This window comes from Anarhichas minor, unplaced genomic scaffold (genome assembly GCF_050575085.1).
Source record: "Anarhichas minor isolate MPS153535 unplaced genomic scaffold, ASM5057508v1 ptg000040l, whole genome shotgun sequence".
Classification (NCBI taxonomy): domain Eukaryota; kingdom Metazoa; phylum Chordata; class Actinopteri; order Perciformes; family Anarhichadidae; genus Anarhichas; species Anarhichas minor.
In genome coordinates this window covers 11,324,474-11,352,413 of record NW_027466486.1, presented here as the reverse complement: position 1 = coordinate 11,352,413, position 27,940 = coordinate 11,324,474, and the positions used below count along the sequence as shown (strand labels likewise).

Sequence of the window (27,940 nt, the reverse complement as noted above, 5' to 3'; positions counted from 1 at the left end):
CAGCCTGACCTGCTGCTGTCCTTGGCAGCTCAAGCATGCAGCCATGTAATCTGCGTTTCACTCCTTATTGATGGAGTTCACAGATCCGGAGGGCTCGCTGGCGCACCATCATACCTTACTCCACTGTAGCCGGGAGAATGACTGCCTCGGCTGTTAGCATTGGACGGTCCAGTCTGCTGAGGAAGCAGTAGACGGTAATCTGCTTGGTCACACTCCAGCTCTCCCGCAGGACTGCAAGGATTAAACCCGGCGCAGGATATAGCGTCCACCGAAGGCGTGACTGTGCTGGGAATTTCCATGTAATTGTGAACGAAGCACCATGAGCTCTCTTTCTCCTCCCCTCCACCATGCTATAAATACCAGCAAGACTCCCCGAAGGCACCAAGTGCTCGAGAAGCAGGCAGGAAACCGAGACTGAGCCACAAGGACGTGAGAAGGGACAAAAAAAGGAATGACGTCCTCCTTGTCCTCTTTTCCTCTTGTCCCTCCTTGATTGGTTTCCAGAGTAATATGAGTTATAAGCTAACACTGAAAATATCTTTCTCCTGGCCTGTTTGAGCAAGAGGAAGTGGGATTTCTGAGCACTTAAGATTGTGTTGTTTTTTTCTTAAAGAAGCCACCAACTGCTCACAACTCATAATACTCTATATGAAGGGTTATGGCTAAAAAAAAGACACACTTTTGTATTCACTTCCTATCAGCAGTTAACTTGAAGTTCAAAGTTAGGAGGGACATTAAAAAACTGAACTACTCTGACTCTTGCCCTGCAGAAACTTGATGACTTCTATCTGGTTCTATGCAAAACTCCCATGACTTCCATATTGTCTTTTACAGACAAGATTATTTGTGTTTTTAAGAAAAATGCAGCTAATACATATTTTCAGTTCTATGAATTTAACACCATAGGGTGTCAATTTAGTCATGGACTAGGTTTACAATAATACTAGCGATTTTGTCAATTTATGTTACATTATATTTGTTGTGATTGTAGATAAATATATTCTGTGCTATCTGTTTTTTGTCATTTGCCTCCGCAATGATCCAACTTTCTCATCTGATGAAATCTGAATGGCACCTCCAAAGCCTTTAGAAAGCATAAATGACTCTTATGAAAACACTTAGAATTTCAGGGTTGAGCGCTCACTCATTTTAAAAAGTGGGTTAGTACACTGTCTGTCCTTGAAGAAGCACTTTGGCGCGGCACCAACCCTTCAGGAAGTGAATCATTTTTGTCAGATCGGAGCAGGACTCTCACAGGAAAGCTTAACATTAACCCAGTCCCACAGCCACTCTGTCTTTCCTTTGTCAGCCGAGGGAAACGTAGCCCACAACTAGAACATTTGGAACGGTAGTACATCACGGCTGATAAGTTCTCTCGATGTAGCACACAAACCTCTTCAGTTAGATTTGGCTTGGCATCTCACACCCCTCCCTCCTCCTAAAGTCGAATACATTCTCATGGAAACTTCCAGTAACTCCCATCTTTGGGGCTTTTAGCTCGTCCGCCGAATTGGGGAAAAGAATGCAGATTGTCCAAGTGGGACTTCTTGTTCTAAACCACTCCCTGGGAGGTGTGCTGAAGCCTCAGTCTGTCACAAGGGCCAAAAAAACCACAGTGTCTGCCCAGGCTATTGAGAATGTATGGCAGGCGGCCATGACATGAGGCTCAACAGCTGTCCAAAAAGGGCTGAGAGAGGTCGCTGACTGCGGCCTTGTTCATCTGTAGCAAACTGAGCCGAGAGGAAGGAAGCTGCAGGACACCGTTCCCAGGATTCTTTCCACAGCGTTGTAGGCGGTCGCTTGTGAGAGGAAGAAACATGGAAATGTGTCTTTCACTGGTTGCAAGGTCTCAGCAGTATTATATATGCGTTCACACAGATGGACACACACACACACACACATGTACTGTGCACCATACGTATCCTCCTGTGTTCGTTAGCAGACATCCTTTCTTCCTGAACGCTTCCCTATTATAGCCCCAAAACCCTTGACAGGTGTCAGCCGTACTCAGCTCACCGACTCACCAAAGCCTGCCCAGAAATAATCCTCTTCTTCTTTTCCCATCTCCCACAGTAGATTTCATCACAATTTCTGGACAAATTCAACCGAAGCTGCTGACTTTTATGGGAAAGACTTTTATTTTGATTCAATATAAATCCTATCTCGGGGCTTCGGGGGGGGGGGGGGGGGGGGCATGAGTTCTTTCCCGCTAACTTCTGTCTGTATTGTTTCCCCCCCCCCCACCCTCTGCTGCTTCCTCTCGCTCCCTCCCACTGTTGGACTTGCAGGCTTATGTCATGTGGAAAGTGTCTTCACTGAAGCAGCTCGAGGACACTGAGAAGCCATTTACATTTTCGTAGACGCCCCCCCCCCCCCCCCCCCCCCCCTCCCTCTTGTGGAATATTGTCATTCAACTTTCCCTCGTCTGAGCGTGCAGAAAAGCCTTCAGGTTTTAAAGGGACTTGATCCCCTTTTCCAGACATATTCACAGAGGATTAAGCAGTGAGGCCCAACTAAAGCACCCTTAATCAAATCAAAATAAATAGCCCCCTCCACAATAGAGGATGCCACATTTTCCTTTCTATCTTGCGGGGGGATTTGTCCCAGGGAGGGAATCTCACAGTCAAAAGGCCCAGCGCCTGCAGAGGGAATACAATGCGATGTGCTCTGTGTGTGGGGCTGCACTGCCTTTACATGTGCAGTAGGTGTGTTTTAGTGGGCCTAAATGTGTGTACATGTGGTCTTTGACAGCATGGTGATTGTCTCTCAGCTCTTACTGCAGCTGGCGTTGGAGTCGAGCTTTGCTCTTAGAGCCAGAATGGAGGGGTTTAAGTGTGCCTTAGGAAAGCTTCTGGCATCGCGGCCATGTGGCCCTCCAGGGCAGCAAGAAAGCATTTACTGCAGATTAGAACTCCTTTCAAGTGTTTCACAAAGTCAGCCTTAAGATTGACAATTGTTCCCATGGCCATCCAGCAAACCTGCAGCTGTGAAGAATGTCGGCACACCCCACCACCATATAGTTTTTTGCGGCCTCCTCAGGAGGTTAAAGAGCTTATGAATCAGAATTTAGTTTTGCTCTTTACATTCCACGTCTGTCACAAGATTATTTTCTTGAGGGATGGAATTGTTGTGTGTGTCACTGTTGCAGGTATAACGGTAACAGCTGACAAGCGCTTGATGAACTCCATTTCCCTCAAATGAAGTGATTCATAGCACCCTTCTGAGACTGCAGTATTTCACAGCAGCCATTTTGTGTCATTCTCGTAAGCAATCTATCAAATTCAAGTGAGATGTTGAAAGTCTCAAGTGACAACCAGTCATGTTTTACGTTTTAAATGACATAGTCTGTGTAATACCTACATTTTCAATGATTTTAGGCTCATTCCCATGTTGTCTTCTTCCAGGCAACTATCCTCGGCCCTCCAACTATGGTGGGCCCGCCAGCACCAGCTACAGCGGCCCCGGCCCCGGCATGACCAACAGTCTGGGGATGAACGCAAGCAGCCCCATGCACGGCCAGGGGCCCGGCCAGCCCATACCTGTAGGGCGCAGCCACGGCCCGGGTAGCCAGAACAGGGCGTACCCGCCCATGGCTCCCAGCTCCCCCAGCATGCCCCAGCCAGCTGGGCCCGGGATGGGCCCTCCTTCTTTGGGTAATTCTAACCGCAAGGCCCAGGAGGCAGCAGCAGCTGCCATGCCGGGATCTGCCAACTCAACACACAACAGGTGAGAGAGCACAGCATGGACTCAGCTCGCATGCCTTTAGTAAATCGTGTTTTTTTTTGCTTTTCTCACCTAAGTTTGTATATAGATAGCATATATACAAATGTGTGTGTGTATTTGCATATAATTCATTGCTGCTGCTCCTGTGCCATAATTGTCCTAAAGTGATCTTGACAAAGGAGATTATTGTGTAAATATTATATTACGGCGCCATTGAAACAGAAATGGCCTAAACTCCTTTGTGGGACTAAGCCTTATTATATTTCACCTGGAAATAGTGCAATGCCGGCAAGCTCCTCTATCTCACATCAGGGTCATCTGTGGGGAGGTGTGCTGAAAAGCACCACAGAGAGTTTCTGCGCCACAACAGTCTTTTCAGATGTGAAGGCAAGAGTCGTTCTCAGGGGCTCCACGCTTCTATGAGCCATTTGCGGAGCTATCCCTATTTTCACACATCTCATAAAGTGCCTGACATTTTGATAGCTGGCACTATACACCAAGTGCCATTTGTTGCAGAAGGAGAGATATTGGTCTGTGAGCAGACTGTATGGGTTGAATACTGCATTGTCAAAACATAAAAGAGGAAAAAGCAAACCTTAGGTTTAACTGTGAAAACACCAGAGACAGAGGTGACACCAAGCACCTTATCACAAATACAAAGCACTTTGATGCTATAATGGTAGGCTATATGAGTTAAGGGATATTATTTTTCCGTCAGGGCTGGAGCTGTGAATATATGAGTGTTGGTAGCGTCGGAGACCAGGGCTGTTGTGGGAATGTGTGGGCAGTAAACTTTTCCTGAACCCTGCCGGGGGAACTTGTGGAAACATGGCCGTCTTCTGAGAGGAAGGGGGGGATTTATGCGCTTCCTCCAATCGGTGCGGGTTTCGCCTCACGTTGGCGTTCTCCAGGCCGAGGTGGCGCATTAACATTTGTCAATGTTCGTTCCCATTTCTGATGGTGCATGAGGCAGACTGGAGACATGTGAGCTTGTGATGATATTTCAAGTGAAGTGTCTCTTTTTGTCGGGGGGGTCCGTTGACGCCGATCTACAGGCGGCCTCCATATGCGAGGTCCCCAGTCCAGATGCAGCCACCCCGACCCACCTCCACCCACTGGCCCTCACCCCAACCCGCCTCTGCCCGTCCACCACCTTCCCCTCCACTCAGACCTCACCATCCACCCATCCCACCACCCTCACATTCACAGCACTATAGGTAGGTCCACCACCCTCATAACACATGTATGTGCACGCCTTATATACCGTCTGTATGTGTTTGTGTGTCGTGTGACTAAACTGAAGGGACCTCTTTCAGGCTAAACAGACCTGAAAGGGATCATGGTGATATTTCTCACGAGCTCCCTCTCGGAGCAAATCAAGAGGAGTCATCATTGTAATTGCCATCATCACCTTCAGCATCATCACTGTAGTCATCATTATCATCATCAGCACGTCTTAGCCACTCTAATGACAACAACGAGTGAGCACAGACAGTATGATGCATGGACACACACACAGACACACTCACTGAGCTTCAGATTGTCGTGTGCACTGCGTTGGCATTTTGCGGTGTAGCTGACAGTATGTGTGATTAATTACGTGCATCAGGGGGGCCCAGTGCACACACACACACACACACACACACACACAGCAATGCAAATGCTGGCCCAGCCATTAAGGGATGGTTGGGCTGTCAATAAGAAGTGGCATGACATGATCCCCACTGCTGGGACCAATCAGACTGACTGTCAGTCTCTCCTCACATTCACCGAGACACCGGAGAGGCGTCGCTGGCTGTGGCGCTGCTGGAGGAGAGGGCTCTCTCTCTCTCTCTCTCTCTCTCCTGTGCTGTTTCTTTACATATCTGTCTCAAAAGAGTGTTTTGTGTCTTCATGTATTTCTACTCTCAGTGATCCATTTTGATTCGCTGTCGACTGTGAAAACATCCCTGGGTTTCTTGTCTTTGTTCGGTGTGCTATCTTCATCTTTGGCACCTTGCTGTCATTATTGGGTGGTTTTTTTGTGTGTGTTTTACTGCATTGCAAAGGTCATATTTGAAGCAAAAAAGTCCAGCACAATGGCGGCTTTTGCTTTTGATTTTCCTTTGGAAATCTGTCTTTTCCCTCTCTGCTCAGCTACATTGGCTGTTGCTGCACATGCTCACGCTAACGTCCAAATGTGTTTATTCAAAACAAACATTGCTTCCATTGCAGTTAAGGAAAAAACATTCAGACGGTTGAACAAAAGACTTGCATAAACTAGCTGCCTGGTGTAAAAACAATCTGCCAACGAGGTGAGACTATTTGTTTTCAAAGCATATCAGTGTTCACAAATCTGAATCATTTGTCATTTTGCAATACGTCTTCTTTATTCGGAATATAGATTTTTTTCTTCTTCCTACAATTAGGAATTAGTCTTCTGGCAGACAGTTGTTTTGACTGATTTTAAACAAAAACAGAACCTAACTGGTTGTTAAGATGGACATTTTTGGAGAATACTCCAGTTTCTGTGCTGCCCTCAGAGTTGTTCCTGCTGCTGTCGCTCATTCTACCTCTTTCATCCCTCCCCGTGTGCATCTGTTCTCTCTCCTCCCACCTGTTTCACTCTTTTTACCAACTCTCCCAACTGTATCGCCCTCTCCGTCTCCATGCAGCTCTGTTATCCTACCCAGACTGTTTTATCTCCCTCAGTCTTTCTTCCTCCCAATTTGCTTTTTGTTCTCCGCTGTCTCCAGCACAGCCTTGTTATGTTTTTCTTCCTCAGATCCCACTTTAGAACATCTGAGTGAGATCAGGAGAAAATTGGCCTCCGAAAACCTGCAGTTAAAGGCTCCAGTTCCCCGTTTGCTCTCCAGATCTCAGTGCAACATTCTGAAACATTCAGCCCTAGTTCTTCTCTGTCTGAGAAACAAGTTGTTAGTCGTAGCACATGTCTAGTTTCACTCTTTGATGCACCAAACCTGAGTGAACTGCCACAGCCGCCCGCTCCCGACCTTCCAAATCAGGGGCTAGTTAGCACCGATGTCATTGGCTGGTCTCTTCTTTTCTTCATTTTCTTGAACACGTCCCTTTATTAAGTCTCCACCAATAATCCCTCTCCATCTCCACCTCTCATCCAACCCTGACTCACACACACACCCTCACACGCTAGTAGACACACTCCAGCTTCATTACGCTGAGTGAAAAGAATGCCAAATGAGCAGAGGAGGGCCACTTCTGGTCTCCCATTGCTGCAGGCGTGGGTCGTGATTAAATCTTCAGAAAGTGTGGCAAAAGTGGGTTTTTCGACTGGATTATTGGTTAATCAGTTGGATCTGTGGTTTAGGAGAAACAGTGTTGGCCTAGAGAGTTTTGGGCACCCTGTTGCTCAACTAAAAGTTAACGTGAGCTGTGAAATACGTCTTTTATTTTAACGACAAAGTCAGAAAATCTTGCAGAATTTTTTTGATCTAGGTTAATTCCTAATTTCAGAAATAGATGATGGTCTTTCTTGAAATTACATTTGAGGGAAAATGGCATCAGTTTTATGAAAAGTTGACTCTTTGGGCGTTCTAGGCTGCCAGTTGTCAGTATGATGAGCGTAAAAAGTCTGACATGTCATGTTCAAATAGCACGGACGGTGTCAAGCCTGTCAGTGTGGAGGAGGTACACGTTTGTTTGGAAGAAAGGTGCGGTACAGCATTTTTTTTAAGAGGCTGTGGATTGATGTTACGGGAATTATTTTTGGAAAAGAGAAGAGAACTGAAAGTATTAAAAGGTATAAGCTTTTCTTGGCAGCAGCTTCTGAGGACAGAATTGGCTTTTCAAATGACTTACCAGCGCTGCCGGCGACACTCCGCAAAAAGTTCCTGGAGCTATAGGAACGGGCTCTGTCGAAAAAATAAGCACTTAGTAGAAGAAGAGCAAAGCTCGAAAAAAAAAAAAAAGAGCCGTAAATCAAAGGGAAATTGAAGGGAGAAAAATGTTGGAAGAGGGAAGAGGAGAGGAGAGTGCTCCAAGGCAAATCCTCGCCAAATAATTCATTTCTGACCTCCTTAGTAAGTAAATTTGCTAAATAAATAAGAGCAACGCTTGAATGTCAAGAACGAGTGATGCTGCCTGTGGTGCTTTGTCGCTCGCAGTCTTGGCAGTGTTGTGCAGTGCTCTGCTTTCATTAGATGGGCAAAATAAATGGCTTCTCCTCCATCCATCCTGAGCTGTTTGATGTTTGGGAAGGAGGGGAGGGAGAAGGGAAGAGTAGCTTTTCTCTGGATTAAATATGTTAAAAGCTGTCCTTTTATTTTTTTGTGTGGGGGGGCTATTCTGCCCCCCCCCTCCTGTGTACAATTTTGTGTGTGTGCGTGGTGAGTTGAGTCAGGAGTTTGGAGGAGCTATGAGCCCAAGCTGCCCTGAGAACAGATTGGGTCCATATATAATTCATGGCCTCCAGCCGATCCACTCCATCCTTCCATCCAGCAGCCTCTCTCTGGCTCTTTTTTCTCTCACTTTCTTCTTCACACTCTTACACACACACACACACACACACACACACACACACAATGCCAAGGGATCGATAGCGAGGGACGCTCAGCCATCACACACACTCCTGCAGTCCCAGCGCTTCTGCTGTCTCGTCCAGTTAGCAGCGCTGGGAGGCATCAGCGCGGCCTGTCACCACGAATGAAGGACAAAGGCGCTGCCACTTCTAGAGAGACACACCGTCAGCTGGTTGGCTGGCACCTCGTAACCATGGCATCCCCTTGGCAACAGCGCCCACCCCGCGCATGAACACAAGGACACGCTCAAACACACACTGTCACACACGCACACACTCTGCCCACGGTGCGAAAGTGGCCTTCTCCGATGCCCTTCACACATGTGGACTGAATAGCAAAAAGAGAGAGATGGCTCTGTGTGTGTGTGTGTGTGTGTGTGTGTGTGTGTGTGTGTGTGTGTGTGTGTGTGTGTGTGTGTGTGTGTGTGTGTGTGTGTGTGTTGTGTGTGTGTTTGTGTGTGTCTTTAGAATTAGGAAAAAAAACAAGGGTGAGAGTGAAGGACAGCCAGGGTAGAGTATTTAGATAGAATGAATAGAAAAACAATGGTAGTTGTCACTTTGAATTGGTAAAAAAACCGACAATGTCTTTTTTCTATTAATGCATTTCAGCTGTGAGAGGTGATCGTTGGGCCTTTCTGCCCCAACGATGTCTGGACAGGCCGAACAAACCAGAGTCCCAAAGCTGAATTTTCTTACATCTTCCCTGTATTATGGTGTCAAAACTCTCACGCAAACTTTTCTAAAAAAAAAAAAAAAAAGGCAGAAAACTCTGAGAGAGTGTTTGCTGTTTCTATCTGTCTCCCTCCTCAGGCCACTCCTAAACAACAAACTGAGAGTGCACTGGCCTGATGGTGTTAGTATAGATGTTTCCATGTTTCTTACTGTGTGCGTGTGCGTGTGCACGTGTGTGTGTGTGTGTGTGTGTGTGTGTGTGCGCGCGCGTGTGTTCCCTCGGCTCAGTCTCATGGAACAGCGATTACCTCCAGCTCTGGGGCCCTGAGCTGAAGATACGCCCCCCCATCGGTCCACCAGGGACACATACACACACCACTCAGGCTTCCTCTTGCCTTAATTTCCCTCCCTGCTTCTCTCTTTCCCTCCACCTCCCTTCTTTTTTTTCTTCCTCTCCCTCCACATCTATCCCTCCTCTCTCTCGTCCTTCACTCACTCTTTCTCTCTCTCTGCGGCAACAGGATGGGTTTGTTTTTTTCCCCGGCACCAAGGTGCCTGAGAGCAAGATGAATGCACTGTGCAAGATGAATGCACTGTGCCGTTTTTTATTTTTTATTTTATGCACATGCATATATTAAGTGTGATTAAACGCTGTGCAATGCCTCCATCAAGTGCTTTCTAATGGGCTTTTTTATGACATGAATTAGTCATAATGGGAGAGTGCCACAGTTGAAAACCTCCAACCACTGTTGTTGTTGTTGTTGTTTTGGGTATTTCACCATTCACACGAGAGCTTCTGCTTATATTGCTTAATATTAAGCTGGGTGAGGGGCATTTTTACAGTATGGATAAATGAGGTTCTCTGGCATTTTCCAAACTTTTTTTGCCTTTCTGGCTTATCAGCGCTCTCTTTTGTGGGAGTTTGCGTGTGGCATACATTTTCACTTGCGGGGAAAGTTGCAACGATCAAAAGGTACATTTATTTCTGTGTCTTGACTCACACAAAGCTTTTTAGGTAACACGTAGGCAGCAAACGAAGGAGTCTATATTTCCCCCATTATATGGAAATGGGGCCAGATAAGCGTGGATTTGGTGTGAGCTTGTTTCTTTGCCATGGAGCTCCCCTGTGCACCTCGGCCCCCATAGAGGGATTACATATGTATCATCAGCCGTGCTCTATGACTAATTACATCTGTGAGATGAGATTATGGGGAGGTTTACCAAGCCAATCCCTCCTCTTAGGCTATGTGTATCGGTTCCAACATGAGGTATTACACTATGTGTCTGTGTGAGTGTGTGAAAGAGAGAAAGATGCCAGTTAGGAGGGAATTGACTGACATAAATCCGGATAGAATGTTTCTTTTCGTCCACATAAAACGTTGTTGCATTTTGGGCCAAATACACCTCCTTGTGGTCTGCCGTTGCCCAACATTGTCTCTCTGATGTCTTCCTTCCTTCCTGCTTTCCTTTCATCCTTTCTCCCTTTAAATCCACCCTTGCTACATTCACTTCCTTAGATGTCTGCCCTTCCCACCTCTCCTTTTACTGTCTTCCTTTCTTTTTGTTTCATCCCGCATTCTCAGTCCGCCTTCCTTTCCTCTCTTATGTGTTCAGTCGTTTAGGCCTCTGTCTCTCTTCATCTCACATGTTTGTTTGTTTTTCTCCCAGTCTCTCTCCCCCTTTCCTCCCAGCGGTCTTTTATATGGTTGTCCAGGAGATAATCTTGAGACAGCAGGAGATAGACCAAATTGTTCCAAACACGGTGTTCCTTTCAGCCCCCATGTCACTGGCTTTGGCCTGCCTGGCATGCAACGATAGATGTTGCCTGCAGTCTCACACACACACACACACACACACACATGGATGGCCAGCATTCAGCAGGTTGCAGATAAGCCCCTCTGATGTCACTTGCAACACCATGTGATGAGCCGCCTGAGAGAGAGAGAGAGAAGGGAGGCTTAGGGAGGGAGATTGACTTCTGCTGTCACCATGGCAACAAATAACATGATCCTCTCCAAAAGCACACCTTAATTAGTTAAATTATGACTTGTGGGAGAGGGAGGAAGAGAGGGAAAGAGGTAGGGGAGGGGGATTTGTAGAGGAGAAGAGCAAAGAGAGGATGGGAGTTTTTCTCTTTTGATGCTGCGTGCTCATCTTCAACCTTTCAGAAGAGCGGCTTGTTTGATCAGGGATATGTTGTGTACGGTGCTTTCATTGTGACTTTCAGATATACATGCTGCTCAGTTTTTATGGCAACAATAAAGCGGTATGGCAGTGACGGAACTGACAAATATCATCTTTGTACAATTTTGTGACTTCTGTTCTTCGGCAGCTTTCACTGTGACCCACTTATCTCTTCCACAGCCTGTCATTACTTTGTGAATCTAAACTGGATTCATCCCTACCGCTTCTACTAACGCCATTCTCCTCTTTCTGTGGTAGGCAGGGCAGCTACCAAGGCCCCGGCCTGAGCCAGGCGAGCCCCATGGTTACCACTGTCCCCAACAGCCAGCCAACGGGAAACAACAGCTCAGCCATGGGCAACGCACAAGGTCCAGCCTACAATATGCCGCCTTCAGGTATACTTGCTGAATGCCAACCGGCAGAGTAATGGGTCTTTGTTGTCTCAGGGTTTGAATACTTCCACGCAGCTTCTGACCTTAACCAAACAACAGGATTCAAACCACCCCATGTTCACTGAGAAATCGCAGTCCTCACGGTTAATGTCCAACTGTACACTGAGCCGCTCAAGATGAACCTGTGTTTTTATGTTGAGTGTACAGCAGAACCACCTCGGGACTCACTCAGAGACAGATAGAGAGAGGGAGGACTAAAAGGGGCAAAAGATTCTAAAAGGCTAAGAATTCAAGAGTTACTTTCTGAGCTCTTACTTTTTCTGTAGAGCCGGCCCTCCAGTGAGCAAAGATTAATGCGGTGCATCCCTTTTTCTTCCAGCCCTTCACCCAGCTGCATTGTTGCTAAATGCATCTCGGCTCTGTGGCTCCTGAAGTGAAAGGCACCTTTTATTTAAACGCAAATATCAGAATGCGTGACATTTGGAAAACTTCAAACGAATTAGAGCGCCAAGGTTCCTCAAAACTCATCTGGTTTGCCCCTGGGCACGGTAAAAAGCCATTAGTTTTCCCACCGTGCCGCAGCACACAAGGGAAAAATAAAGAGGGGAGCCTCGTATTCAAGGACCCCTTCTTTCTGTTAATACGAAATATGCAGCTGGCACTATGAAAATCAGTCTTTAAGGACCTCAGCTCTTCTTCAATTAGAAACTTCGTGAAGGTACTCAAATGTCTTTGAAAACAGGAACAAGTCAGCCAACATCTCCTTCCCGTTCTGTTGCTGCACTTTGAATACGTGAGGTCGTCTCAGATTTCTCCCACACTAAGAATGTGCAGTCAGCAAGGTTGAAAGAGCGCACCGGCTGGCTTTAGTGGAGTCGTATCTCATTCTCTGTCTATAAGTCTCTGTCTTTCCTTAAGAAGCAGTCTTTTAATGTTTTTTTTTTTTTTTATGTTTTTTAAGTTTCTTTCACAATCTTCTCTTGGAGATGAATGGCTGGACAGACTTTAGAGGCCCCTTGAGAACACAGAAAGAAGAACATAATATTTAAACCATTTTACATGTCTGACTTTGTCTGTGACATCAAACAAACAATTATCGAGCAGCTTTTAGCACAAACAAAGAGGGCACTGTTCATTTTAGGGAGTTCAATCATATTGAATTGACTCTAATACAAAAACATGGCAAGTAAACATCTTCATTACATCGTGGTGAAAGCATACCGGCTGGGAGAAAGCTTTATTATCTTATATATTCATACTATTTATGGCCAAAGGACAAAGGCTTACCTGCCCACACATGTCTCTCGCGATATGTTTTTATGTTTTTTAATGTTTCCTCATTCTTGTTGAAGGAGCCATGGGAATGTCGGGAGACGGGATGATGAGCCCAGATGGGAAATCGAAAACGGACGTAAAAGACGACAGCGGCCCGGCCAGCGAGCCTCACAAACCAAAGGTACCTCCTTGACCTTTTTCCTCTCGCCATCCTTCTTTGCAATTCCCTCTCTTCCTCTCTTTCTTGATCTTGTTCTCCTAATGAAGCAAACCAAATCTGATCAGCATAAGCTGCCACAGCACAGTGGGCTGTTTCTCTGTTGTTTTCTCGCCATATTTAATGATTTGTTTAACATTTACCATTCCTAATGTTTTCCTCGCTTTGTTTTTTGCCCCCAGCCCTCTCTTCTTGCTGATGTTTTGGCAGCCCGAGCTGCAAAAAAAGAGAGACAGAGACAGAGAGGGCTGGGCATCTGCAGTACACACACATGCGTGTACACACTTTCAAACACAACACAGAAATACAGTGCATGTATACACACACACACACACACACAACACATGCATATTTATTCATTTATTTTATTTTACAAAAAGCCAAGAAGCCACACACTGGCCTCTCCAGCAAGTCCACACACACACACACACACACGCACACACACTCATAGACACATGCACCATCCTTCTCCTAAACAGTACTTCCTCAGTGCCTCACACATACACACAAACACACACACACACGTCCCAATACACAATGCTGACTTCTCATTTTGCCCTACAATTGCAGCTCGGCTTGGCTCAGCACAGCAACAACAGAACTCTGCTCTTTGCTCTTTTCTACCCCCTCTCCTTGTTTTTGCTTAACAGCCCTTCTCACACACACACATACACACACACACAGGCGTGCACAAACAGACTCACACGCCTCCACCACATCCACTACACGTCTTTTCCCTCCAAATCCCTGTCTTTTGTTTTGCTGATTGCGATAGTAGGGCCTTTTGAATTATTTAAGGCAGTCAGAGCAGCCAGAAAGACCCCGAGTGCTCCCAAAAGAGATGATCTGTCTGCCAGGAGAGGGAGGGAGAGTGAGAAAGAGAGAGAGATAGGGAGAGGGAGAAAGATACGGTTTTGCTGACATGAGCATTCTGTACACAGACCAGAAGCACTTGTCAAGCTGTTGTTCCCTCTTTCGCAGTCTCTTTTACACACACACACACATACACACACACAAATGTATGCGCACAAGACTCACACACTAATGTGAGCTAACATGGAGTGATTTACACAAAGTGAAGCGCACACACATTTATAGACACAGACTCATCATACTGATCTGCATGCATTTTACATCTCTAGCATGCAAACGCATGCATTTATGCATGCAGACACAATAGCAGTAAGACATGCTAAATCTTTCACACACACACTTGCCGTACTTTGGCTATAGGGCTATTTTAGACAAAAAGTAACTAAGTACATGTATGCAAGTACTGCACTTAAGTATCATTTGAAGGTGCTTGTACTTTACATGAGTAATTCCATTTTATGCTACGTTAAACTTCTAATCCACTACATTTCACAGGAAAAAATTGACCAGCCACAAATGCATGAATAATTATAACATAATAATATGCATTAAAAAGTACAATATTCCCCTTTAAAATGTAGTGAGGTACAAGTATAAATGAAAAATACTCAAGTGGAATGGAAATACCTCAAAATTATACTTAAGTACTCTGTGTACTTTATGTACTTTCCACCTCTGGTTCCAAACTCATGCATATCAACACAAACACACACGTGTCCGTATGTTGGTGCACACACACGCACACACACACACATATATGGACTCATTTTGGGTCATCTACCGTTGCAAACTTGAGCTATGACCACATTCTTGTTGTGTGGGCAGCAGTAGAACACACAGTTGTGCTATACTGATAGCAAGGAGGTGGGTGATGGATGCCTTTTTACAAAGAAAATGAAAGTCCTCTTCTTCTCTACACTCCTCACCAGCTACAGGACGGCTACAGCAACAATAACAGCAGCAGTAGCTCCCAGCAGTGTGTGTCCCAGCCAGCCACGCCAGGCAGTGCCCTGCCCGTGCCCTCCCCCCTCTCACCCAGCCCAGCCAGCCTGTCCTCGTACCACGGAGACGACAGCGACAGCATCAGCAGCCCCCCCTGGCCCCTCAAGACCCCCTCCAGTCCTGTAAGCACGAGAAGCTCAAACACGATTGGATGGATGGATGTGTGCATTTACTGAATAAGTACAGGAATTACGTGAATACATATAGACACAGAAACCAAACCAAGCGACTTAACGATCAGTGAAACAATGGGAACTTCCCTTTATGGACAATATCGTCCTCATAAGCTGTTAGTTTGATTGATTCATGTATGACTGAAGGATTATTGTGTAATTACATGATCAAAAGCTGGTTCTTAGACCACAGAAGTCTATTGGAACCTGGATTGAAGCCAGACATGACTGCGAGAGATTAAACTTTGTCCTCCAATTTGAATTTGAGGGATACGAATGTGCTGTGAATGAACTTTGAAGTAAACACAGGCTGCACACTGAACAGAGTGCTCTAAAGAAGTGTTTGTTTTTGCTTGGTCATTCAACCAAGGGCCTACTTCAGGATGTGTAAATATGGGATGAAACTTTAATGATCCTCATGTGGGTTGTTGTAGCAGAAAACAGCAATAGCATACAGCAAAGACAAATAATCGGCAGAATGAACTCTATATATCAGAATGTGTAGCATATATTGAGCAGGAATTCCTCAAATTTGCATTTTTAGAGTGATGTACATTATGTGTCCACAGAACATGAATGAAAATTTTGGGAAAAACCACATATAGTTTACATTTTATATATATATATGATAAAAAATGTGTATAACAGGAATGTAGTGTATAAAAGGTCACTTTCTTACATTTATTTTACCGTAAGCCATCTGCATCTCTCACCAGAAAGCCAACCCGAACTCCTCCTCCCTCAGTGGGGAGCGAATCACGCGGCTGTTTGAGCTGGGTGTGGAGCCGGAGAGGCGGGTTTGGGTGGAGCGATACCTGACCTTCATGGAGGAAAGGGGCTCGCCGGTCACCCAGCTTCCCACTGTGGGCAAGAAGCCACTGGACCTCTGGAAGCTCTACATTGCTGTTCGGGAGATTGGAGGCCTCGCCATGGTAACGTTTAAGGAACACACTCACTGTCGTTGAGAAAATGTTTGATTAGATTCTACTTCACTGCCATTGGACAGGAGTACAGATACTGAGATAACAGACAGGTCAGTTCAAAGAAATATTCTGCGCAGGAACCTCTACAGGAAACGTGTATGATTCTGCCCTTGTGCATCATCTGCTTAATATTCTCCAGCAATGTGCAGTGAAGCAGCATGGCATATGGTGAGCTTGTAAAATGTTGAGAGATGTACTCAAGAGAATGAAATAAATCTCGGGGAACCCGTATTCCTGAAAATATCACAATACTTGTGTTCTGGGAGGACTCCACGTGTCAAACCGCGTGTGATAAAAATGTACAAGGTATAAAGCTTTACATACTAACGGTAGCAGGATTTACAGGAAACGGCAAACACTACATTTCCAAAAGAATGTGGACAACATTACACCTTTTTATTCCAAAGCCATGGGCATTTTTATGCTGCTGTAATAGCTTCCACACTTGGAACCCTTCACAGCTTTGCTCTCATTCAGCCACAATAGTGAGGTGAGTGAGGTCGATCTCTTATGTTGGGAAATAAGGCCTGACTCGCAGTCAGTGTTCCAGTTCAGTTGGATGAATGGGCTTGAGGTCAGGGCACTCTGCAGGCCAGTCATGTTATCCACACTGACATCTGGTAAAAACATTTCTTTATAGACCTTGCTTTATGCCTTAGACATTGTCATGCTCAAACAGGAAATTAGCTTCCCCAAACTCTGCTGCAAAACTGGAAGTGTACTTCTGTCTGAAATATTTTTTTATGTTGTAGTAATGGGTTTTCCCCCTAATTGGAACTGAGGACCAATTAGCTGTGGTCAGGGGTGTCCACATACTTGTGGCCGTATAATGTCGTACTTTTTTGCTTCTAGTATGTGCAATACTCAAGATTGACCTACACATCTGTGGTTATATAGTAAGTAGAAAAATATTAAGTGCACAGCCTTGGAATTAATTAGATTAAATTCAGCAGGCTGTGGTCTACCATACTCCAGGCAAAATGACAAGTGTGTGGCTGATGCTACGGGGATCCATTACTAAATAAAGAAAGGGCATGAGCACAGTTGTGCACAATCATTGTGATCAGTGATCCTCATTTGACTAATTCATGTCTTGTCTGCCCCCTCCCGACCCTCAACCACTCAGGTAAACAAGAATAAGAAGTGGCGCGAGCTGTCCACCACCTTGAACGTGGGTACATCCAGCACCTCCGCCAGCTCGCTGAAGAAGCAGTACATCCAGTATCTGTTTGCCTACGAGTGTAAGATGGAGAGGGGAGAAGAGCCGCCGGCAGACAGCAGCAGCAGTGGCAGCAGCGTGGCTGGAGGGGACAGCAGGAAGCAGGTCAAGATCCAGCCACCCTCACCTGGTAAGGCCTGATAACAGACTCGTTCACTGTTTTTGTTTTTTGTTTTTTTCACCACTCCACTCTCCCATCTGTCGGCAGCCAAACAACAGGTGCTGCTGATCAAACTACAGGTGTCAGGAATCTTCAGAGGACGATTGATCTGTATTCATGACAATGTGGCGCACAACATCACCACAATAAAGGTTTTGCCGCTGAGTCGGAAACATCGTAGTGATGGTAGCTGCCATGCTAGTTTATTGGAGGACTGGGAAGTGGCAGACATATTAGTTGCAGGTTGTGTCGTTTTCAAGAGTCAACAAAATCTACGTTGCAGATACCGCCAGAGCTTAGAGAGAAAATGTCTTCTGTAATTTGACCGAATCAACCCTTTAACAACTTTCAGTTTCATGGCCAGCCAGTGTGTGCTACATTATGAAAAATAGCATACATGAATACATGGACACACCTTAAAACCCAAGAGACATTTGTGGACGTTAGCACTGTTTTGATGAGATGGTTCTTAGTTTAATGAAGTTGAGCTACGATACCATCAGCACTTGCACCTCAAACCTGGGACTGGCCTTTATTTGATTACAGTGCTTTAGAGGTTAAGTAATATTGCGTTGGCACAGCACCACAACACAAAGGGTACTTTTTGTTTGCGTATACTGCCTTTTCACACCGAATGTCTCTGTACACAATTATGACGCGAGAATCGGGAGAGAAGAGGGAAAGAGTTGGAGCGATATAGAGCGGTAAGGTCATGTCTCTAATTTGCAGCGGAGATGAGAAAAGTGACCCTGGCTTTTAAATAGAACATCAGAGCATCTCACCTGCCTGAGACACTGCAGATTGCTTTTTCTGGTGGGTGAAAAAGAGCATCTGCCTTCATTTGCATATACACACATATACGTACAGTACACATAAGCCACACACACACACATATATATAAACAATTCATATTCCCTCTTGCTCATAACACTTTATAATTCTCAATTTAGCCCCCTCTCATCTATTCAACGGGACCTAACCACGCCAATTTCACAGAATCTCATTTTGCCCACATCGGCTGATGGGACCACGGTACACATAATCAGAGATACCGGCTATATTGTGAAATATGGAAAGGTCAATACTTGAGATGTTTGGACGGCCTGTTGGATATGCCGCATTAAAGTGTAAAGTGCTTATGCTGCAACACTTGATTGAAGTGCTGCATACTTTTTAAATCACCTGCTCATGTAAAAATGGGTGGTCCCCATGATATACAGCTAGTACTGCAATACTGATGACAAGAACATTAAAAAAAGTATTCTACATGTGCTAAAGTGGATTTAAAACATACTTATTTTGAAGGGTGATTTCATAGTTTTCATGCTGACATCAGGGGTCACAGCAACATTGGTAACAAGAAGTCCGACGGGGCAAGAAACACAAGCAGTCAAGTCTGTCATAAATCTTCGGATTAGCTAAAACTGAACTAAAAAGAGACGACATACGAGGCAAACAGTAAAATGATCACCCAAACTACTCGTTAACCTCCATCACAGTTTACAGCCAGACTTCCTGGTTCAACTTAACATGTGTGCTGTAGCTGTGAATGATTAAGCCATGACCTGTGCGATGACAGATCATTATTGTGGTTGAATCAATCAAATGATTCTGTATTGTCGGCATTGTGAATTTTTCCACCTCAAAGAAACTAATATATATAATTTGATGAATATGAAAGAATAACGTCGAAATACGAGATAAATTGTCTGCTGTGCTGTTTTTGAAATCAAACTTAATTTATGGCAAGATATCCCAGGAAACCAGGGCAAAGATGGACATATTCCTGTGTAACAATCACAGGAGAACGTTCAACCTTAATCTGGCTGCTGTTGACTTGCGTACAACCCGTATGATTGTCTGAATGCTCCCGTCTTTCTCCGCAATGTTGCCTTGTTCCCAGATTTTAGCAGTTATTTTGAACCGTACAATATTATCATGACCTACAGAAATGATGGTCAAGGTGTGGACTTTCTGTTGTGAAAAGTGCTGAATACCAAGCTTGAAAACAATGTCACCCATTTCCTTTTCATGCCTCTGTTTGGATCTAGTATCTACGCTTTCCTGCTCCAAAGTGCAAACTGCCCTACTGACACCCTGCCAGCTTATACAGACTGACAGCCCAGTGATGTCACTGAGGGAGCTTGTCCGGCGGGCTGGTGGGGGTGGCGGGTTGCAGAGGGTTTGTGTGTAGTTGTGATGGTAGGGGGGGGGGATGTGGGGAGTGATTAATGAGGACTGGAATGTAGAACGTAAACAAACTCGACCTCGCCGTCACCTTTCATTCACAAAATTGGCTCGGCTGACTGACTCCCCCCCACCCCACCCCAACCACCACCACCACCGCCCCTCTGGATTATGTCACCCACTGACACACACACACAGCCTCTCGTGAACACACATCAAACGTCAGCCCCGTGGCTTTTGCACACGCACTTTTTTTTTCCCTCATCGCCTGCTCTGTCATTCGTCTCTCCCTCTAAATGTGGAGCAGAGGGCAGTTGAGTTCACGCTCTCCTCCACCTCCCCTCCATCTTCGTAACCCCACTGCTTGGTATTATGTATCTGTCTGTCTGCCCGCCTGCTCTTGAGGAATGGTAAACCTGTTAACCCTCGCTAACCCCACCATTGTTTGCACTTCTCCGTGTGTGTGTGTGTGTGTGTGTGTGTGCGCGTGTTCGTCTGAAGCATATCCCAGGAAGTGAAGAATCCCTAATGCTCGCTGCCCCTTGCTTGCCCTCTCTTCTACCTCTGCTCATCATCATGGCATAACTCCCCCCGCTCTCTCTCTCTCTCTCTCTCTCTTTCTCTCCTACTCCTATGATGTAGAGGCAGGGGGTATTATTGAATAATTCAGAATTAGCATGAATCTTTAAAGCTTATGTCTTTCTTTTATTTTTCCTGTGGAAACGTGCGGTGCAGGGAAAGGCCACCGAGGCTGTTCCAGAGAAAGTCTTCTTACACTAAATGCTCATTAGGATACTTTCATAGTCTCTCTTTTTAGTCTCCGTCTTTGTCATCTTTTAGCCGGAACGGTCCACATTTTTTATTAAACCTGCTTCTGGGAATTTGTATCCCTTGGTTTTATCTGGTTGGGGGTTCTTTGTGTGTTGGGCTCTTGTTTCTTGGCACTCTTAGAATTTTCTAGTCATCTGAACTGAGAAATTCACAGAAATATGGTGTCATAATAAGAGAGCACACTAACCCAGTTTTTAACCTCAGTTGGAGTCTCTGTGTGAGGGGATGTATTTTTTTCTAGAAGAAAGTTACAAGCATGTGCTTTCTCAAGCTCATATTTAGGGGATGCTTGCTGAAGTATTAGCTTGCACATAATTTGACTCCAACCAATATGTACACTATATATTCTTCAAATACATGTGTGCCCCCCCAGCTCATGTAGGCTGTTTGCTTGAGCTCAGGTCTCATGAAGGGTAACACTGTCAGTGCTTTGGCCTTAAGTCCAAAGTTATCTCTCTAATACAGCACCTTGCTGCAGCGAAAAGCCCAGTTTGGCCGCTCTGACTCAAACCGGCTTCAAGATCCTATCTGAAGACATGGGAGCCCTGCGGTCTGAATGTGTTGCCGCTTTTACTGTGAATTGTGTGAATCGTCCAGCTATGATGATAATAAAAAGGATACTTGTGTCTTCCAGCTAATTCAGGCGGCTCCCTCCAAGGTCCACAGACGCCCCAGTCCTCTGGCAGCAGCTCGACAGCAGAGGCAGTAGGGGATCTGAAACCCCCCACACCTGCCACCACCCCCCTGGGACAGGTCACACCACTGGCCCCCAACAGGTACCACAGGCTGCTACTATTACTACTTACATTCATGCTATTGCTGCCTCTACCACTTCTGCCACTATAGTAGTAGTTCTTCTTTATTTTCTGTGATACATTTTGTAAAAACAAATTGCAGTGTGATATTTGTGTCAGTTAGCACAAAATGTTCCTTATGTATGAACAGGGATTGTCTGTTGATAAATGGTATAAACCTAAATTGTGAACAACTATGGTGTAGTGAAGCAGGATTTATCAAAAAGACAAAGATCTTTATATGCACCGTTATGTTCAGATACAACGTTAACATTCGTTAACATAAGTGATTGAAGACAACATTTACATTCTGTTTTGCTGCTCTGTATATGATATTTAAAGGCTTTCACTTTTTAATTTTGTAAAATGTTCCTCATCTGCACCCTGGGAAAGTAGACAATGTTGATCTTTATTTTTGCTTTATTTGTGATATTATGTGTGCAAAGTTATATAACATAACAGTGGTGGAAGTTCTCTAAATAAATATACTCAAGTACTCTTCTTAAGTTTTTGAGGTGCTTGTTCTTTACTTTAATATTTTTCTATTTTATGCTACTTTATACTTTTTACTCCATAACATATATTTGACAGTTACTACTTATGTTTAATATCAAGGTTTTACATACAAACTATAGTACAGTTCATAAAATATGATGAATTGTTAGAGATTACACTAACAGTATTTAAAGTCGTTTGAATTAGCTTTACTTTAACCAACTACAACATCAATTCCTGCATACTGGGCGACAGTAATGCATCTGTAAAAATAATCCAATAATATATTATCATACAAGGAGTGCTTTTAGTTTTAATAGGTGCATTTTGCTGCTGATACTTCTTTACTTTAACCTGAGTTCTTTTGAATCCACCACTGACAACAAACAACTCTTTTATGTAATATATGAAGTATTTTACACAAAAATTAAACGTCCATCATTGAAACAATTTAAAACGGTTTTTTTCCCTTCAAAATAAGAGCATAGAGCTCCTTCATATCACACATCATATCAATGTTTTCAGTGTGTGCAATCCATGGCTGCTCCTCTCTCACACTGCTTCCATCTTCTCCCCTCTCTCCCTCTCTCTCTCTCTCTCTCTCTCTCTCTCTCCCCTCCCTCCTCGCCTTGTCCAGGAGCAGTGTGAGCATACAGGACCCCTTCTCGGAGGTGAGTGACCCGGCCTTCCAGAAGCGTGCTGCCTCCCTGCCCCCCTCAGCTCCTTACCAGCAGGGCCTCAGCATGCCTGACATGATGATGAGGATGCAGTACGACGCCAAGGACCCTTTCGCCGGGATGAGGAAGAGTGAGTGAGGCACACGCTGTGACACCCTTTTTCCCAAACAACAAGCCCAAGACCTGTTTTCCCCCATTTTGAGACGTATGTGAATAAACTGTTTTTCAGGCCGACAAAACCGTTTTAACAAACTATTTTGCATTGTCGACTTTAAATGAGTATATTTAAAATTTAAAACTTCATCTTATAAACTTACATGGCTCTTTGTCAAAATTGTTCTTTCGTCTTTCTCGTTGGTCTAATTCATTGTCTAGTCAGGACAGATGTGTGTGTGTGTTTTACTACTGGAATTATGAAAGGAGATGAGAAGTGTGTGTTACGCCACGCATCCCTTTACGGAAAACACACCAGCTCGTCTGATGTTCTCGTAGCTTAGCATTTGTCTCATCCTAACTTTGCTCATCCTTTTCATCCTCCCCGTATTCAACCTTTCATCCTTCCCATCCTGCTGAGAAGCACCTGTTTCGACCAACTCGTGCGGTTTAGTTTTCAGAACAAACAGTAGTTTTTAGAAAGGATGGAGGCTCCTCTGAAGGCTGGAGAGAATGGAGTCTGAATGAATAATATGGTGGATGTTAGCTGCATAACAACAGTTGCAGCCTCAGAACAATAGATTTAATCATGTGAAGTGGTGAATATTCATGGAGGCATGCTGCCACCTGGTGGTTAGTAGGACACTATTAGTTAGACCATTTTTTTTAGCTTGTTGCCTGTAAAGATCTTTTTTTTTCCTTTTTCATTTTGTCTATGTTGATTCATTCACTGTTATATAAGATAGTCAGATGCATTTACCTCATTTGTTTTCCTCCTACGCAGTGGCAGGAGCTGATCCCTACATACCAGGCCAGATGCCCGGTGGTGGCATGCAGGACATGTATGGTCGACCCCCATCAGCCTTGAGCATGAGCCAACGGTCGCAGTATCCATATGGGCCGGGCTACGACAGGAGGTAGGCACACAAATCAGCAGAAGAGGGTGGTGAACCTGTAGTATCTCATTATATCTTTGGCATTCCCCTAACATGAGCCCGAGGGGCCACTGTAGTTGGGATGGTTAAAAACATATGTTTACAGCAGACATTTTGTCAGAAGCATTAAGACTTTGCTGTTGTTTGATCCTCAGACCGGACCATGTCATGGGGATGGAGGGGAACATGGGTCCCCCTGGGAGTCAGAACAACATGGGACCTTCGAACAGTGAGGGCAGCATGTACTCTCCCAGTAGATACCCTTCACAGCAGAGGTCAGCACCCATGTGTGTAGAAGAGTCTATTAGAGTACACTTGTGGAAAGTCAAAGCAATAACTTACATGTATTCATGTTACTTTGCTGATCATTTTTTAACCAGCGAGGGACTTATTCCTCTCCTCCCCTCCGTTCTGTTTCAGACACGATGGCTACAGTCAGCAGTATCCCAGCATGCCATATGGGATGCATCCATCTGGGATGTACCCTCAGCAACAGGTGAGAGAGAGAGATGTAAATAAAGCAGTTCTACACAGTTTACTGTGACTTCATGTATTGAAGGAACACAATATATGACAGCCTAGTAAAACTTTAAAAGACTAAACCCATTTTGAACAGGAAGTGTCCTAAGATTATGACAGTTTAACCTACAAATAATGTACTGTACGAATAAATTATCATGTCAAATATTGAGTTGTATATTTCTTCCCAAATACATTTTTGCCCCATTTATGCTTTGTTGCATTTTTAACGTGTCAAAAACGTTGTTAAAAAAGGTTTTTATTACTATTTTTTTTTTTATCATTATAGAATTCTACTAAAGCAGTGGAATGGCTGTGTGTTTTAACTAACTATCTACACATTTGCTTCAGCAGGGCTACAAACGGCCCATGGACGGCATGTACGGCCCCCCACCCAAGAGACACGAGAGCGACATGTATGCCATGCAGTACGCCAACCAGCAGCCGGACATGTACAACCACTACGGTGGTGGGTACTCAGGCCCTGAACACAGACCCATCCAGGGACAGTTCCCTTACCCCTACCCCCGGGGCGACCGCATGGCCCCCTCAGGTCAGAGCCAGCACAGTATGATGGGTGGGGGGCCCACTCCTAACCATGCCGCCGATGGCCCCAACATGTGGCCATCCAGGACAGAGCTCGGGTATCCCTACCCCAACAGACAGGGGCCGCCATCGCAAATGCCACCTTACGGCCCAATGGGCAGAGACGACATGGACGGACGGCCGGGGCAGGAGCAGTGGCACCGTCAGTCTCCCTACATGTCATCAGGAGGCATGGTTCCCCTGTCCTCACGCCAGCCATCTTCTTATTCCAACTGTCCATCCATGGCCAACCATCTGTCCAGAGCACCCAGCCCAGGAGCCTTCCAGCGCTCCATGGACTCTAGGATGTCACCCAAAGCACCGTTCATGTCACCCATGAAGATGCCTAAGCCTGGGATGACCATGATGGGCCCACAGGGAGGTGGACCCCTCGGTCACTTTCCTCCCAACCTAAGGCGGGACCTCAACTACCCACCAGGATCAGTGGAGGCCTCAATGCCGATTCTCAAGCCCAGACGCAAGCTCACCTCCAAGGACACTGGTGAGATGCAGTCACATTATTTCATTATTTACTTTTTTGACTAGGGCTGTGAGGTGGATGGGTTGGCAAGGCTCTTTAGAAGATGCATTCCTGATTGCTTAATTGTAGTTTTGCATTTAGCTTGAAAAATGAAAGTGCTCATTTCATGCTCTAAAAAAACTATTTTATCTCTGTCTTAGATGAACAGCTAAGCCTAATTTTCAGGTAGAACTAGCACAACATGAGGCACATTTTATGAAAGGAACTACAATGATCTACTCTGTTCAGTGTCCCATTTCATCATTTGGACCATGTCTGATCACCATTTTTTTTTTTTCCTGGTTCCAAAAATCCTGCTGTTTTAACCCCAGGAACGCCTGAGGCCTGGCGCGTAATGATGTCTCTGAAGTCCGGCCTGCTGGCAGAAAGCACATGGGCCCTAGACACCATCAATATCCTGCTGTACGATGACAGCACTGTGGGCTCCTTTACACTCTCACAGGTAAAACCAATTTCATGACTACACCTCACCGCTGACAGAGAACTCATTCAGCCTACATGGAGCGCACTGTAAAAGCATGGCAATGCACTGTGTCTCTTTGAACTTGATCTTCCAGATTAACCTTTTTCTCTAGTAGTAAAGATCTGTAAAATTCAGTAAAGGGGAAATATTCAGAAGACCATTATGTCACTATGTCGTCCAAATTATCAAGATATTACAAAAAAAAGTGATCAGAATTAGATTTCTTTCTTCTTAAGTTGCTGACATGAATTTGATCTATGTCTGAACAGTTGCCAGGATTCCTCGAGCTGATTGTGGAGTACTTTCGCCGTTACCTGATTGAGATCTTTGGCATCCTGGAAGAGTTTGAGGTGGGGACAGTGGCTCAGAAAGGCCTTTTGAACCCTGCTGCTAAACAGAAAGAAGAAGTCATCCCTGACCAGGAAACGGACTCCAACGCCCATCCTGAACCTGAGTCAGCTCTGGCAGAAGAGGAGCAAGCAGGAGGCATCGTGGAGGAAGCTCAACCCGTCGCTACTGCAGAGCCAGAGTCAGCTGAGGTGAACATGGAGAAGGAGGAGTCCGAGGTGACCATAAAGAAGGAGGACAAAGATGAAGAGGACAGAAAGAATGAGGCAAAAGAAGAAGAGAGTGAAAAAGGAGCAGAGAGCAAAAAGGAGTGTGTTGACCAGCCTGTTACAGAGCTAAAACCTAAACTCAAGCAAGCCAGTAAATATGATAAGCTCCCCATCAAGATTGTCCACAAAGAGGACCTGATTGAAGACATGACAGAGCACTTAGGCTACGTCACTGAGTTCGCTAGCGGCTTGCTACACTGGCAGGCTGGCGGAGGTGATTCCACCGCACACATTCAAACACAATTTGAACCCCGGAGTGAACCGCCTCCCCGGGCAGATGGAAAGACAGAGAAAGAAAACAAAGAGGAAAACACGGTGGACGATGGGAAGAAACATCCACTGACACATATCACTGCTACCATAGATGATGTTCTGTGTGCTCGGGTGGACGCCCTTTCTTACGCCCACCCTGCGCGCTCCTTGCCATCCTACCCGTTCAGGGTGCATCAGGATGGGGAGCAGGACCACATCACCTTGCTGGAGGATGAGCCTCGCTGCCTGGACGAGGCTCCGCTCTACACATCCTCTGCCTGGCAGGACTCACTGGCCAAGCGCTGCCTCTGCGTCTCCAACATCGTCCGGAGCCTGTCCTTTATCCCCGGGAATGACTTGGATATGTCACGCCACCCTGCTCTGGTTCTTCTTCTGGGCAGGCTGCTCCTGCTGCACCACCAGCACCCGGAGAGGAACAGGTCGCCCCCTGGCTACCAGAGAGACGAGCAGAAGGAGCAGGGGCTGTCGAGCAGCAAAGAGGAGTGGTGGTGGGAGTGTCTGAGTCTGCTCAGGGAGAATGCTATGGTCACTCTGGCCAACATCTCGGGTCACCTGGATCTCTCCACCTATCCGGACACTATCTGCCTCCCCATCTTGGACGGCCTTCTCCACTGGATGGTGTGCCCTTCAGCTGAAGCCCAGGACCCTTTCCCATCAGCAGTACCCCACTCCCAGCTCACTCCCCAGAGGCTGGTGCTGGAGTCCCTCTGCAAGCTGAGCATCCAGGGTGGCAACGTTGACCTCCTGCTAGCTACGCCACCATTCAGCCGTCAGGAGAAGCTCTTCACCGTCTTGGTCCGCTACGTGGGTCAGAGGAAGGCCCAGGCGTACAGAGAGATGGCAGTGGCTGTGCTCTCCCACCTGGCACAAGGAGATCCCACAGCGGCACGTGCCATAGCCATGCAGAAGGGCAGCGTGGGTAATTTGGTAGGCTTCCTGGATGACGGCGTTAGCATGGCGCAGTACCAGCAGAACCCTCACAGCCTGCTGCACATGGGGCACCCCCCTATGGACCCACCTAGCATAAACATGATGTGCAGAGCAGCTAAAGGCCTGTTGGCTATGGCTAAAGTGGAGGAGAACAAGACAGAGTTTGTGTTGTACGAAAGCAGATTATTAGACATCTCCATTTCCTCTGTGCTCAACGCGGGGGTGGTGGGTATCATTTGCCAAGTTCTCTTTCACCTAGGGAAATTATGACAAGAGGAGAGGCGGGACTCACACAGCAGACGCTAAGGCAAACAAGATGCTTCTGTGGTTTCCTATTTTTATTTATCAAAATGACAGAAAATGTTTGTTTTTTTTAAAGACATATCCACAGAATATCTCTATATATGTATAGCTTCTGGGCCCTGTTAAAAAAAGTGGGTTTGGCATTTGAAAGCTCATTTTAATACAAATATTTAATACTTGCTGGTGTTGGATTGCTCATTTTGTTTGGCATTTTCTTTTCTTTTGTTCAC

The 27,940-nt window shown here is 45.6% G+C and overlaps 1 protein-coding gene across 1 annotated transcript in view; it reads left to right on the top strand.

Moving 5' to 3' along the window:
• The window catches only part of arid1b (AT-rich interactive domain 1B), a 157,917-nt gene extending 130,240 nt beyond the window's left edge, over positions 1–27,677 (top strand). The window contains 15 exon segments of the mRNA XM_076108366.1: positions 3,405–3,726; positions 4,779–4,940; positions 11,372–11,508; positions 12,858–12,961; positions 14,800–14,994; positions 15,762–15,977; positions 17,155–17,377; positions 21,060–21,201; positions 22,352–22,521; positions 23,329–23,461; positions 23,635–23,754; positions 23,900–23,975; positions 24,350–25,085; positions 25,436–25,566; positions 25,857–27,677. Coding sequence (XP_075964481.1) covers positions 3,405–3,726; positions 4,779–4,940; positions 11,372–11,508; positions 12,858–12,961; positions 14,800–14,994; positions 15,762–15,977; positions 17,155–17,377; positions 21,060–21,201; positions 22,352–22,521; positions 23,329–23,461; positions 23,635–23,754; positions 23,900–23,975; positions 24,350–25,085; positions 25,436–25,566; positions 25,857–27,677 — 4,688 coding nt within the window.
• The last annotated feature ends 263 nt before the right edge of the window (positions 27,678–27,940 follow it).